General features: G+C 41.1%; 1 protein-coding gene across 12 annotated transcripts in view; it reads left to right on the top strand.

Annotated features, from left to right (window-relative positions):
* Nucleotides 1-13095, top strand: part of mycbp2 (MYC binding protein 2) — a 243061-nt gene that overhangs the window by 28054 nt on the left and 201912 nt on the right. For all 12 annotated transcript variants that reach the window (XM_068034341.1, XM_068034347.1, XM_068034350.1 and 9 more), the window contains exon 2: nt 7992-8067. In XM_068034341.1, coding sequence (XP_067890442.1) covers nt 7992-8067 — 76 coding nt within the window. The remainder of the gene's footprint in view (nt 1-7991; nt 8068-13095) is intronic.

Genomic DNA, 13095 nt, shown 5'->3' with positions numbered 1-13095 from the left:
GCAAATTCGTATGGATTATGATAGACTGTGTCAGGAAGGGATAGAGCGTACAAATCTAAGAGTAAATCAACAGATAAGGCTAGAGGTTACAAAAATAATTAAAGGACAAAACTTAAAGGCTCTGCATCTGAATGCATGTAGCATTCGAAACAAAACAGATGAACTGAGAGCGCAAATAGAAATAAATAAGTACAATCTGATAGCCATTACAGAGACATGGCTGCAGGACGACATAGATTGGGACCTGAATATTGAAGGGTACATGGCATTTAAGAAGAACAGGAAGCTAGGAAAAGGTGGAGGGGCAGCTCTGTTAATTAATGATGGTATTAGCGCAATAGAGAGGAATGACCTAAGTTCAGGAGACCAGGATGTAGAAGCAGTTTGGGTTGAGATGATAAATCATAAAGGCAAGAAGTAACTTGTGGGAGTGGTGTACAGCCCACCTAATGTTAACAACACTGTAGGACAGGTTATAAAGGAAGAAATAATGGCAGCTTGTCAGAAAAGTACAGTGATAATTATGGGGGATTTTAACCTACATATAGACTGGAAAAATCAGATGGGCAGAGGTAGCCTAGATGAGGAATACATAGAAAGTTTTCAGGATAATTTTTTGGAACAATACATTCTAGAGCCAACCAGAGAGCAGGCTATACTAGACCTGGTATTGTGCAACGAGATGGGATTAATTAATGACCTTATAGTTAAGGCGCCCCTAGGTAGCAGCGATTGAATTTTGCATTCAGTTTGAGGGAGAGAAGAGTGGGTCTAAGACTAGTATTTTAAACTTTAAATAAGGGCAATTATGAGGGTATGAAAGTGGCGCTAGCCAAAGTGAACTGGCAAATCAGGTGAAGGGAAGGGTCAATAGAGATGCAATGGCAGACGTTTAAGCAGATATTTCAGAATAGATACATTTCAACGAGAAAGAAACATTCCAAGGATGGGACCTGCCATCCATGGTTAACTAAAACAGTTAAAGATAATATCAAACTTAAAGAAAAAGTCTATAATTGCGCAAAGATAGGAGCCAAGTCAGAAGATTGGACAGAATAGAAAAAAAGCAAAGAATGACTAAAAGATTGATAAGGAAGGTAAAATTAGAGTACGAGAGAAAACTAGCTAGAAATATAAAGACAGATAGTAAGAGTTTCTATAAATATTTTAAAAAGAAAAAAGTTAACAAAGTGAGCATTGGTCCTATAGAAAGTGAGTCTGGGAATTAATAATGGATAATAAATAGATGGCAGATGAATTGAACAGATATTTTGCATTAATCTCCACTATTGAGGATGCAAGTAACATCCCAGTATTAGCTGTAGGTCAGGAAATGGGAGGGAGGAACTCAAAATTACAATCACCAGGGAAGTGGTACTGAACAAATTGTTGGAGCTGCGGGCTGACAAGTCCCCGGGTCCTGATGGACTTCCTCCTAGGGTGTTAAAAGAAGTGTCTAATGAGATAGTTGATGCGTTAGTTTTATTTTTTCAAAATTCCTGAGATTCAGGGAAGGTTCCATTAGATTGGAAAATAGCGAAAGTAACTCCTTTATTCAAAAAGGGAGGGAGACAGAAAGCGGGAAACTACAGGCCAGTTAGCTTAACATCTGTCTTAGGGAAAGTGTTAGCTATTATTAAAGATGTTATAGCAGGGCATTTAGAAAAATTCAGCACAATCCAGTAGAGTCAACATGGTTTTGTGAAAGGGAAATCATATTGAACCAATTTATTGGAGTTCTTTGAGGGTGTTACCTGTGCTGTGGATAAAGGGGAACTGGTGGATGTATTGTACTTAGATTTCCAGAAGGTATTTGATAAGGTTACACGTCAAAGGTTATTGCAGACAATAAAAGCTCATGGTGTAAGTGGTAACATATTGGCATGGATAGAAGATTGGCTAGCTAATAGGAAACAGAGTAGGCACAAATGGATCATTTTCTGGTTGGCAAGATGTAAGGAGTGGTGTGCCACAGGGATCAGTGCTGGCTGGGGCCTCAACTTTTTGCAATTTATATAAATGACTTGGATAAAGGGACTGAAGGTATGGTTGCTAAATTTGCTGATGACACAAAGATAGGTAGGAAGTAATTTGTGAAAAGGATATGAGGTGACAAAGGGATATAGATAAAGTGAGTGGGCAAAGACCTGGCAAATGGAGTATAATGTGGGAAAGTGTGAAATTGTCCATTTTGGCAGAAAGAATAAAAAAGAAGCATGTTATCTAAATAGTGAGAGGTTGCAGAGCTCTGAGATGCAGAGGGATCTGGGTGTCCTGGTGCATGAATGTAAAAGGTTAGTATGCAGGTACAGCATGTAATTAGGAAAGCTAATAGAATGTTATTGTTTATCGTGAGGAGAATTGAATACAAAAGTAGGGAGGTTATGATTCAACTATACAGGGCATTGGTGAGACCACATTTGGAGTACTGTGTACAGTACTGGTCTCCTTATTTAAGGAATAATGTAAATGCTTTGGAGGCAGTACAGAGAAGGTTTACTGGACAAATACCTGGAATGGGTGGGCTGTCTTACGAAGAAAAATTGGATAGGCTAGGCTTGTATCCGCTGGAATTTAGAAGAGTAAGAGGCAACTTGATTGAAACATAAGATGCTGAGGGTCTTGACAGGGTGGATGTGGAAGGGATGTTTCCCTTTGTGGGAGACTCTAGTATCAGGGGTCAATGTTTAAAAATAAGGGGTCGCCCATTTAAGACAGATGAGAAATTTTTTCTCAGAGGGTCGTGAGTCTTTGAAATTCTCTTCCTCAAAAGTCGGTGGAAGCAGAGTCTTTGGATATTTTTAAGGCAGAGATAGGTAGATTCTTGATGAGCAAGGGGTGGAAGGTTATCAGGGGTAGGTGGAAATGTGGAGTAATCAGTTCAGCCATGAACTTATTGAATGGCGGAGCAGGCTCGAAGGGCTGAGTGGCCTACTTCTCCTAATTCGTATGTTAATTTCTTTTAGATTTCATGCAACTTTTACTACTAATAGTCAAATTGTTAATGGTGAAGCTATAAACTCTTAAGTAAATCTGTTTAATTTAAAATGCTTTATTATTTTGTTTATATGATAGAATAAGCATTCAGGAAGCAAACCCAAGTATATTTGCATTATTGTGCCATTTTGTGTCGGATGTGGATTCTTGTCTTTGGTAATTTTCTGCATAATGAGCCTGCAGTTTTAATTTGGATGTCTTGAAAGATATGTTTCCTTCAACAAGTGGAAGTAGGAAGTCTGAGCAGCTTGCATTTTGTAGCTACCAGTTACAGTATGGTATCCTTAAAAACGGAGTATTAATGCATAAATTTATTTTGGATGATTAAATAGTTGGTACTGAGTCCGTGATGAGATGCATTGTATATGATCTGTGGAAGTCATGGGTTAAAGGACCTTTTTCATTTATTTGCTTGCTTATGTGAAGAACAAGTTACTTGATTTCCGTTCTGGCCAGGGAACGAAGGTGATTTCGGAGGAGCGGTAAGGAAGTGAGTCTCAATCTAAGGCAAAGTTATTTAAGGAAATGGTGTAGAAAGGATAAAGTGAAATTGATAGATATTTCCTTAAAGATCAATGGAACTGTCATGCAGACCCCACCTGCCAAAAATGAGGCATATTAATTTTGTCACATAAACATGGATTTTTATCTGTTGCTGGAGCAAGGAAATGACTTATTAAACAGATCAGCCATCGCTGGAAAAAACCTTTACATACTAACAGCGCTTGTGGAGACAAAGGACCATTCCCTGATGCATTCAACCCACAATGGACTTTGATCACCAGCCATTGAAGGTGAGGAAGCTCACATTCCAGAGTTTATTTTATTTAGATATACAGCACTGAAACAGGCCCTTTGGCCCACCGAGTCTGTGCCGACCAACAACCACCCATTTATACTAATCCTCCATTAATCCCATATTCCCTACCACATCCTCACCATTCTCCTACCACCTACCTACACTAGGGGCAATTTACAATGGCCAATTTACCTATCAACCTGCAAGTCTTTGGCTGTGGGAGGAAACCGGAGCACCCGGCGGAAACCCACGCGTTCACAGGGAGAACTTGCAAACTCCGCACAGGCAGTACCCAGAACTGAACCCGGGTCGCTGGAGCTGTGAGGCTGCAGTGCTAACCACTGCGCCAGACTGCTAAGATGGCTGAATCCACAAACAGACGTGGTCAAACCAGCTAGTCATGTGACTATCCTGCTGGGCAACCTGAGTTTTTCTGAATTGTGTAGACAGTTTGAGAAGGAGAGAGACTGTTTTGCTCCTGGACTGTAAAGACCTCTCCTGGTTGGCTAGCCACAGCCTCTCCTGTCTGCTCCAATCTCTTTCTCATGGAACTCCAACTCCACTGAAGATGTGAATCTCAAGACCGAAAAGTCTCCTACATCAAACAAGGTTTAAGAAGAATACTGGGCCCCAATGAAATGCAAAGTCTACCTACAATCAAGGACTGTACAACGAGTTCGAAGAACAGTAACCAAAACCTAGCATGGGCGTGTCGCATATCCGTAGGCGTTAAATGAATTAGGGTTTACGTTTAATGAAGTTCAACCTTTTCTCTTTAAACCTAAGAAAACCTGTTTGGCTGTTTTTTTGCCTTACAATTGGAAAGCAGTGAACAAGGATTCACCAAGAGGGAGCTAAAAACACTTTAAAATTAAACCCTGTTATGGTAAGACCAGGTGAAGGCTGAGAGGGAACCCTAGACTCCTTTCTTACCTGGTCGTAAAAAGGAACTGATACGGCCGCTAGCTTAGGTTTTCCAAGTGGTCTGGTATGTACAATGCAGGGATGCAAAGGTGTTTAGTAAATTGAAATGACTTGCAGTAATTACACAAGATAAATAAGTAGACATATTGAATTCTGTCTTGTAGTTATTTTTCATTAGATTCAAAATAGCATATAGGGTTAAGTTGACCTAAGATCACAACGAATTACCTTCTGTGAAATATTAGTTTCAATTAAATATGTTTAATCCTTTAATGTTTCTTATCCTAATGTTATTTTAGAATTTTGAACTTTGGCTCTTCCTATGCATGTTCTAGTACTTTTCCAAAAAAGCATTTTTGACCACTCTTATCTATAATCTTTTTGTTGAACTGATTTGGTGTTTGATAAGTGGAATGTGAGCCACATAATTTGAAGTCATTAATTACTGTTTTGAGTTCACAACACAAAAATTACAGTTCTTTTTCAGAGTTTGACACTTGAACAGAGCAATAATATATACTGAAAAGTTAGCATAAAAGTTGTACATTTTATGATGAAATAGCATTGACTATGTTGAGAAATTAATTGAATATTTCATATGTAGGTTTGTTCTCTATTTTCTTTGACATATTATGTTATAGGCTTTTGAGTTCACGGGCAGGTTTCTTTTTTGCAAATGCCATGCTTGACTCTAAGTTAAGAAATCTTCTGTACCTGGTATAACAAATCAATATCAATGCCACCATCGTGTCATTAAGATAGGCCACAGGTTTCCAAAAACTGATCTCTCATGTGGCCTTTACTGCAAGGGGACTGGATTGCAAGAATAAGGAAGTCTTGCTACAAATGTACAGGTCTTTGGTAAGATCTCACCTGGAGTGCTATGTGCAGTTTTGGTCTGCACAGTTAAGGAAGGATATAATAGCATTAGAGGCGGTACAGCAAAGGTTCACTAGATTGGTTCTTGAGATGAGAGGGTTGTCGTGTGACACGAGGCTGAGTAAATTGGGCCTGTACTCTCGAGTCTAGATCTTATTGAAACATATATACGATTGTGAAGGGGCTTGGACGGGGTAGACACTGAGAGGTTGTTCTCCCTGCCTGGGGAATCTAGAAAAGGGGGGCACTGTCTCTGGATAAGGGGTCAATCATTTAGGACTGAGATGAGGAGGAACGTCTTCACTCAAAGGGTTGTGAATCTTTGGAATCCTCTACCCTAAAGGATTGTGGATACCCCATTGTTGAGTATATTTTAGGCTGAGGTAGACAGATCTTTGTCTCAGGGAATCAAGGGATATGGGCAATGAGCAGGAAAGAGGAGTTGAGGCAGAAGATCGATCATGTTGAATGGTGGAGCAGGCTTGAGGGATTGGATGGTCTACTGCTGCTATTTCTTATGTTCTTGTACCGTAGCCATATTTGTCCACGGGAGATGTTTCAAGGAAGTGAAGTCGAAGAGAGTACTAGATTACACAGAATTTGTTATTGTCTGTGTAAACTAGTGGATCTTTTTTTTTCAAAGAAATTATTTTACATAGAATATTTCGTCAGGGAAAAGTATGACGATCTTTCCTGCTTGGGAACGTCGGGAACAACCGCAACTTGCATTTCTATAGCACCTTTAATGTAGGAAAACATTCTAAAATGTTTGATTAAAGCACAAGATGAAAATTGACCTTGAGTCAATGGAAGACCTATTAAGAGGGATGGCTGAAAGCTTGGTTAGAAGTAGGTTTGAAGAACACGCTGACGGGTGGAGAGCGAGGTAAAGAGGTTTCGGGACATCATTCCAGAGTTTGGGGTCCAGCCGATTGAAGGCACAGCTGCCAATGGTGAGGCAAATGAAATGGGGGATGCACACGAGGCCAGCGTCTGAGAAACGCCTCATTTTAGAAGGGTTGAAGGGCTGGAGGAAGTTAGAGATAAGGAAGGGATGAGGCCATAAAGGGATTTGAACAGCGAGATGAGAATTTTTGGTGCACTGAGAGCCAATGTGGACAGTCAGCACGGGGGTGATGGGTGAGTGGGACTTGGTGCAGGCTAAAATCTGGGCAGCAGAGTTTCAGATGAACTGACATTTGTGCAAGGTGGAGGATGGGAAACCAGTCAGGAGAACGTTGGACTAGTCCAACCCGAAGGTAACAAAAGCAAGTATTAGTGGTGGGTTGGTTGAAACAGAGGCAGAGAAGAGCAAGGTTAGTGATGGAATTATGAGATCTTTGTGATGTAGAAGATATGGGTAGTGATCTGTTGTACAATATGAATGTAAATTGACCACTTGGACATTGGATATTGAATACTGTTCTACTTAGATTCACCTGTAGCATCTGCAGTGATAAAAGTCCTGATATCCCTATAAAAGGCCTCGAAGTCCAAGAACAAGTGAAGGCTCCTGTTTGTCAAAAAATGCCAAAGTTAATTTAGGTAGTGAATAAACTCTTAGCATTTTGAAGCAGTTTGTACTACAGTCACAAATTTTTTATACTGCTCTAAGTTTCAGTTTTTAAAATAATTTTATAACGTTGCACATGCTACTGCATTTCCAAGTGCAGAAGTAGTTCCACGTTGTCAAACTTGAGACCAAAGGTTGTTGAAACAGTCCAAAGTACTCGGCTTAGCCTATTTCCATTGGAAAGTGAGTCAGAGGATCTGACTGTCTGTGGGGGTGGGGGTAAATCATGATACAGCACAGCATACATGCACTTCAAAATGCAGACTCAGCACTGTCCATAAGGTATGATAAATCAGTTGCCTGCTTAACACAATTGTGCTGTTCCCTTGCTCTTGGGAATCAATGAGAACAACTACTGTGAATTGGAAAAATGCAGTGCTCCCAGTTTGCAATCAATTAAAAAAAAAACTAGGGTTCTTGCTATATTAAAAGCCTTCTGACTTGCGCATATTGAGGTAGATAAGTGTTTGCAAATCGGCTGTGTTTTATTTTTGTGCATAAAATATTGATATTTATCAGCAGCAAATTGTTGGTGTCAAATCATTAAACTTCAAAGTAAATCTATCCTTTTTATTTTTGTCTGCTGTAATGATGAACAAAGCAAGTGCATTAGTGCAGTGCGAATAAGTTAATGACCAGTGCAAAATTACAGCTAGATAATCTCAAATTTATATCAGTTAAATTTTCCCAATAGGTTGGTTTTACGCTTGTTTTTTGAAAAATTAACCTAATCTATTTTTTCTGGAAGTGAAGTCTGCAAGGATTAAATTATGTAATGTATCTTAAGTCCTAAAATTGATAATTTCTTTACTGTTTCAGAAATAAAAAAGCTTTGAGCAAGAAAAAACTTAAAAGGAAGCAGAAGATCAAGTCCAAAGTGAAAACACGGACAAAGGCAAGTAGATCTATTTGCTGAATAGTTTGAAAAGGAATATCTTTTGCACTGTGGCAGCAGGAACTGGCTCATGGTTAACAATTAATATAGAATACATGATACAGCTGCCTCGGCCCCACGCTCTGGAATCTCTTCCCTAAACCCTTTGCCACCTCTGACTCTCTGCTTTAAAATCCATCCCTTTGCCTAAGGTTTGGGTGACCCCATCTAATATCTGTCTTTGACTCTTCTTTCTTCCCCCGCCCACCCTGACTCTTCTTTCCCCCCCCCCCCCCCCCCCCACCACCCCCATCAGCCTCTTTGAATTTGGGATTTTTTTTCTAAATTGAAGGTGCAATACAGGTGCAAATTATTTAATGTCTACCTCATTCCCGTTCTTCAGTATGGTTGTGTTGTTCTCACTCTTCAATACGATTTTCATTCAGACATTCCATTACAATTTATGCATGTCTTGTTAAAGGTATTATTTGGGGATTAGTGGAGTTATCTAAAAGTACTTTTAGAAGTATTTGCTGAGTTCACTTGGTCATGACCAGTATATTCAAATTTTCTATATTATTCAATATGCTGCAGTTGTAATGGGGTTATGGGAAGATGGTGAAATGCTAACTTAAAAAAAAAAAATGATATCACCACAGCACTGATGAGGAAAAGTAGCTGTTCCCTGCTCCTGCTGCACATCAGGCTTGAATCTGATATTGCATCTGTGTTTTATTCTTTCTTTCCCATCAGTTCATTTTGTTGCTATACTTAAGAATAAAATACTGTAGGATTATATCTTGTTGTACTGAAACTTGCACTTCACAGAGGCCTTCCCAAAGTTCCTTGATGATCCCAGTGTCACCCTTTCCCATACGTTACTAGTGCCCCCTAAGTTTTCTTGCCTGCATAGGTCACAATCATATTCCATGCCTTTCTAAAGTTTGTCTGCTGAGTAACAATATTAATCTGTTTTTTCCTTTCCATGTTTTTGTTCATTTTTCTTCCCACTCCAGTTGCCAGCGAGTGACAGAAGGAAGGGTGATTTCTTTTGTGATTAAACTAAAGAAACTTGAGGCTCAATAAGAGAAAATTGCAGAACATTGTAACTTGGAGTAGTGTCAGAGAGAGCACTTCAGATAACACTAAGGTAGAGGATTGGATTCTTTAGGCAGAGGAGAAGCTATACTTGAACTATAATGGATTTGCTTCTTATTTCTACAAAACATTCTGAACTGGGCCTTTTATATCCCTGCATATCCTGTCTTGAGCTGGGATTCTTCATTGGATCGCAGCCTCCCCAACCCTTTCATCCACCTAAGATTTGGTTTCCAGCTCCTTTTGCAGAATACCACAAAATTCTACAGTTCCTGTGACCATGCTGGTAGCTATGCTGACCAAGTGCGGCAAAACACTTGTGAAAGAGATTGGGTAGTGGAAGAGTATGGAGCATTTATGTTCTTTGTACGCTCCGGGTGAGGATTGAAGTTTTCTAACCTCAATGAGTTAACTTTATGGCCAAATGTTGAACGAATGCACATGGATAACATTCATCCAACGTTTTGTGTTTTATTTCTGGGAGGTGAAGGGATTCAGGAATTTGGTCCTCATGGAAGTTAGTTTCACGGGCACTAGTGATTTGAGTATTTTGGATTTTTCAATTAACCTGCAGGTGAAGCAGTTAGAAATGTAATTTTTAGAGAAGCATGTCCTGTGGAACAAGTAAGCATTGTTATCCCACGTGTCAAGATGGGGCACCTTAGTAGCAATGTATTTTTCAGTCAATTAAACAGCTGATAGAGGAAGGCAGAGTTATTTGCACAAGAATGCAGGCTGCCTCGAACAGAGGTTCTCCACCGGGGGTTCATGGCGAGAAGCCCCTAAGAAGTTTTCAAGGGGTCCTCCAAATCGCGTCTTTCAAGAATAAAAACCTTTTTACAAATCCCATTCTGCAAACCGGGTCAGTTTAAAAAAAAAAGAGACTGATAACTACTGATGTCAGTGGTGCCCAGTTTATTTCTAAGAATGAGACCTCGAAATACGGCTGCATATCTTTTTACCCACCTCCAAAAAAAAAGGCAGAAGCGTTTAATTCAGTACACTGACATGAGGTTGGACTGCCACCACCACCATTTTGGTCATGCCACCACCACCACCACCATTTTGGAGGAGAAAAGACCCTGCTTCCTCCTCCCACGGATCCATTTGTGATATTTGGCTTTGGGTTCTTTTCCTGGTAGGGCATGTGGCAGGGGCGCTCCTGCCACCATGCTTACATCTGGTAAGTACAGGAACAAGTCAGCGGAATTTAACGTCAGCTTTGTGGGGTAAATAGGCCAAGAATTACTCATTCAGTGTCGATGCATCTTTGGCTGACTCCACCTTTCCCTCTATTTGGCTGACCACTGCTTGTCTGTGGCAGCTATTCAGTACTGAGCACACATGGGCAACTGATCAAACTGCCCACTGCTGCCAGGTGCTTGCGATCCAGGGTTAGAGTCCTGGGGGATTACTCAATGTGAGATGCAGGCGGCCATGAAAGTTGTCCTTTTTTACATTGGGCAGTAAGCCTGGAGCTTGGGCGCACCACATATATAGGGCGGCGCAGTGGTTAGCACCACAGCCTCACAGCTCCAGCGACCCGGGTTCGGTTCTGGGTACTGCTTGTGTGGAGTTTGCAAGTTCTCCCTGTGACTGCATGGGTTACTGCCGGGTGCTCTGGTTTCCTCCTACAGCTAAAGACTTGCAGGTTGATAGGTAAATTGGCCATTGTAAATTGCCCCTAGTGTAGGTATGTGATAGGAGAATGGTGGGGATGTGGTAGGGAATATGGGATTAATGTAGGATTAGTATAAAAAAAAAAGTATAAATGGGTAGTTCTTGGTCGGCACAGACTCAGTGGGCCGAAGGGCCTGTTTCAGTGCTGTATCTCTCGATATAGTGATCCAGTCTATTTTCTAATGTTGGATCTTGCTTGTCTGCAAACTTGCTGCTAGTTTTTAACCATGTGACGGGAGCCACATTTTTAAAAAAGTTGTTTTGTGTGACAGGAGGTCCATGGAATTTCTATACATTGGGGGTGGGGTGGGGGGGTTGCGGGGTGGTGCTCAGAAGCAAAACGTTTGAGAATCCCCGGCCCAGAACATGGTTGTGTACTGCCCAGACCCAATATTGGTTTAGGAAAACAAGTTGCTTTGTTACTGAGTATTCATCCATAACAGCTGTGAATAGATGGGAACATGTATGGTCAGATGAAGTACAGCTCCTCTTGGACTCCATTGCACGACTTGTTCCTGAGTGAGTCACCTTAATAATGGAAGAATTTCTCTTAATTGTTAGTACTCCATTGAAAGCTTATAACTAACTGCAAGTGGAAAAGGTGGTGTGTAATACCAATTTACACCTTTTTTGGGTGTGATATCCAGGCTTTTGTTTTCAATTACAAGACTCATTTAAAGATTGTGAGATTATTGCAACCTAACATATCACTCACCTCGGGCAGAAGTTTTATTGGCTATCCAGGTTCACAAAGAATGTGTGGGAAGTAAAGCTGATGGGAATGCCTAGTTTAATTTTTCATAAACGCATACCTAATTCATTGTCTGATTTTGAGTTTATTATCTTTAGGATGACTATACTGGTTCTCATTTCTGTTTGCTGAATTAGTTCCACATTGTGTTAGTTAATCAGCTTCATATTTGGGATTTAAATTAAATTAAAAGCAAAATACTACAGATGCTGGAAATCTGAAATAAAAACAAGAAATGCTGGAAACACTCAACAAGTCTGGCAGCATCTGTGGAGAGAGAAGCAGAGTTAACGTTTCAGGTCAGTGACCCTTCAGAACTGGCAAATATTAGAAATGTAATAGGTTATAAGCAAGTAAAGTGGGGGTGGGGCAAGAGATAACAAAGGAGTAGGTGTAAATAGGACAAGTTCACAGAATAGCTGACCAGAAGGTCATGGAGCAAAGATATGTTAATGGTGTGTTGAAAGACAAAGCATTAGAACAGAAAGGGTGTTAACGGACTGAAAGTTGAGCAGCCGCAAGTACAAACATGAAAAACAGTGAGTAAACAAACTGAACAAACTAAGATGAAATAAAATAAAATAAACACAAAAAAGAAGGAAAAAGAAAAAAAAACTAAGAATAAAAGTCAATGGGGGGGCCCGTCATGCTCTGAAATTATTGAACTCTATGTTAAGTCCGGCAGGCTGTAGTGTGCCTAATCTTTAAATGAGATGCTGTTCCTCGAGCTTGAATTGATGTTCACTGGAACACTGCAGCAATCCCAGGACAGAGATGAGAGCAGGGGGGGAGTGTTGAAATGGCAAGCAACCGGAAGCTCAGGGTCCTGCTTACGGACTGAGCAGAGGTGTTCCGCAAAGCGGTCACCCAGTCTGCGCTTGGTCTCCCCAATGTAGAGGAGACCACATTGTGAGCAGTGAATACAGTATACTACATTGAAAGAAGTACAAGTAAATCGCTGCTTCACCTGAAAGGAGTTTTTGGGGCCTGGGATAGTGAGGAGAGAGGAGGTAAATGGGCAGGTATTACACCTCCTGCGATTGCAGGGGAAGGTGCGTGGGAAGGGGATGAGGTGGTGGGGGTAATGGAGGAGTGGACCAGGGTGTCACAGAGGGAACGGTCCCTTCGGTATGCTGATTAGGGAAGGGAGGGGAAGATGCGTTTGGTAGTGGCATCATGCTGGATGTGGCAGAAATGGCGGAGGATGATCTTTTGGATATGGAGGCTGTTGGGGTGGAAAGTGAGGACAAGGGGATCCCTGTCACGATTCTGGGAGGGAGGGGAAGGGGTGAGGGTAGAGGTGCGGGAAATGGGCTGGACACGGTTGAGGGCCCTGTCAACCACAGTGGAGGGGGGGGGGGGATCCTCGGTTGAGGAAAAAGGAAGACATATCAGAAGTGCTGTCTTGGAAGGTAGCATCATCAGAACAGATGCTTCCGAGACGGAGAAACTGGGAGAATGGAATGGAGTCCTTACAGGAGGCAGGGTGTGAAGAAGTGCAGTTGAAGTAGCTGTGGGAG

This window comes from Heterodontus francisci, chromosome 6 (assembly GCF_036365525.1).
Source record: "Heterodontus francisci isolate sHetFra1 chromosome 6, sHetFra1.hap1, whole genome shotgun sequence".
NCBI lineage: Eukaryota > Metazoa > Chordata > Chondrichthyes > Heterodontiformes > Heterodontidae > Heterodontus > Heterodontus francisci.
The sequence above is the reverse complement of the archived record's forward strand: the minus strand, read 5'-3'. Positions and strand labels throughout refer to the sequence as shown.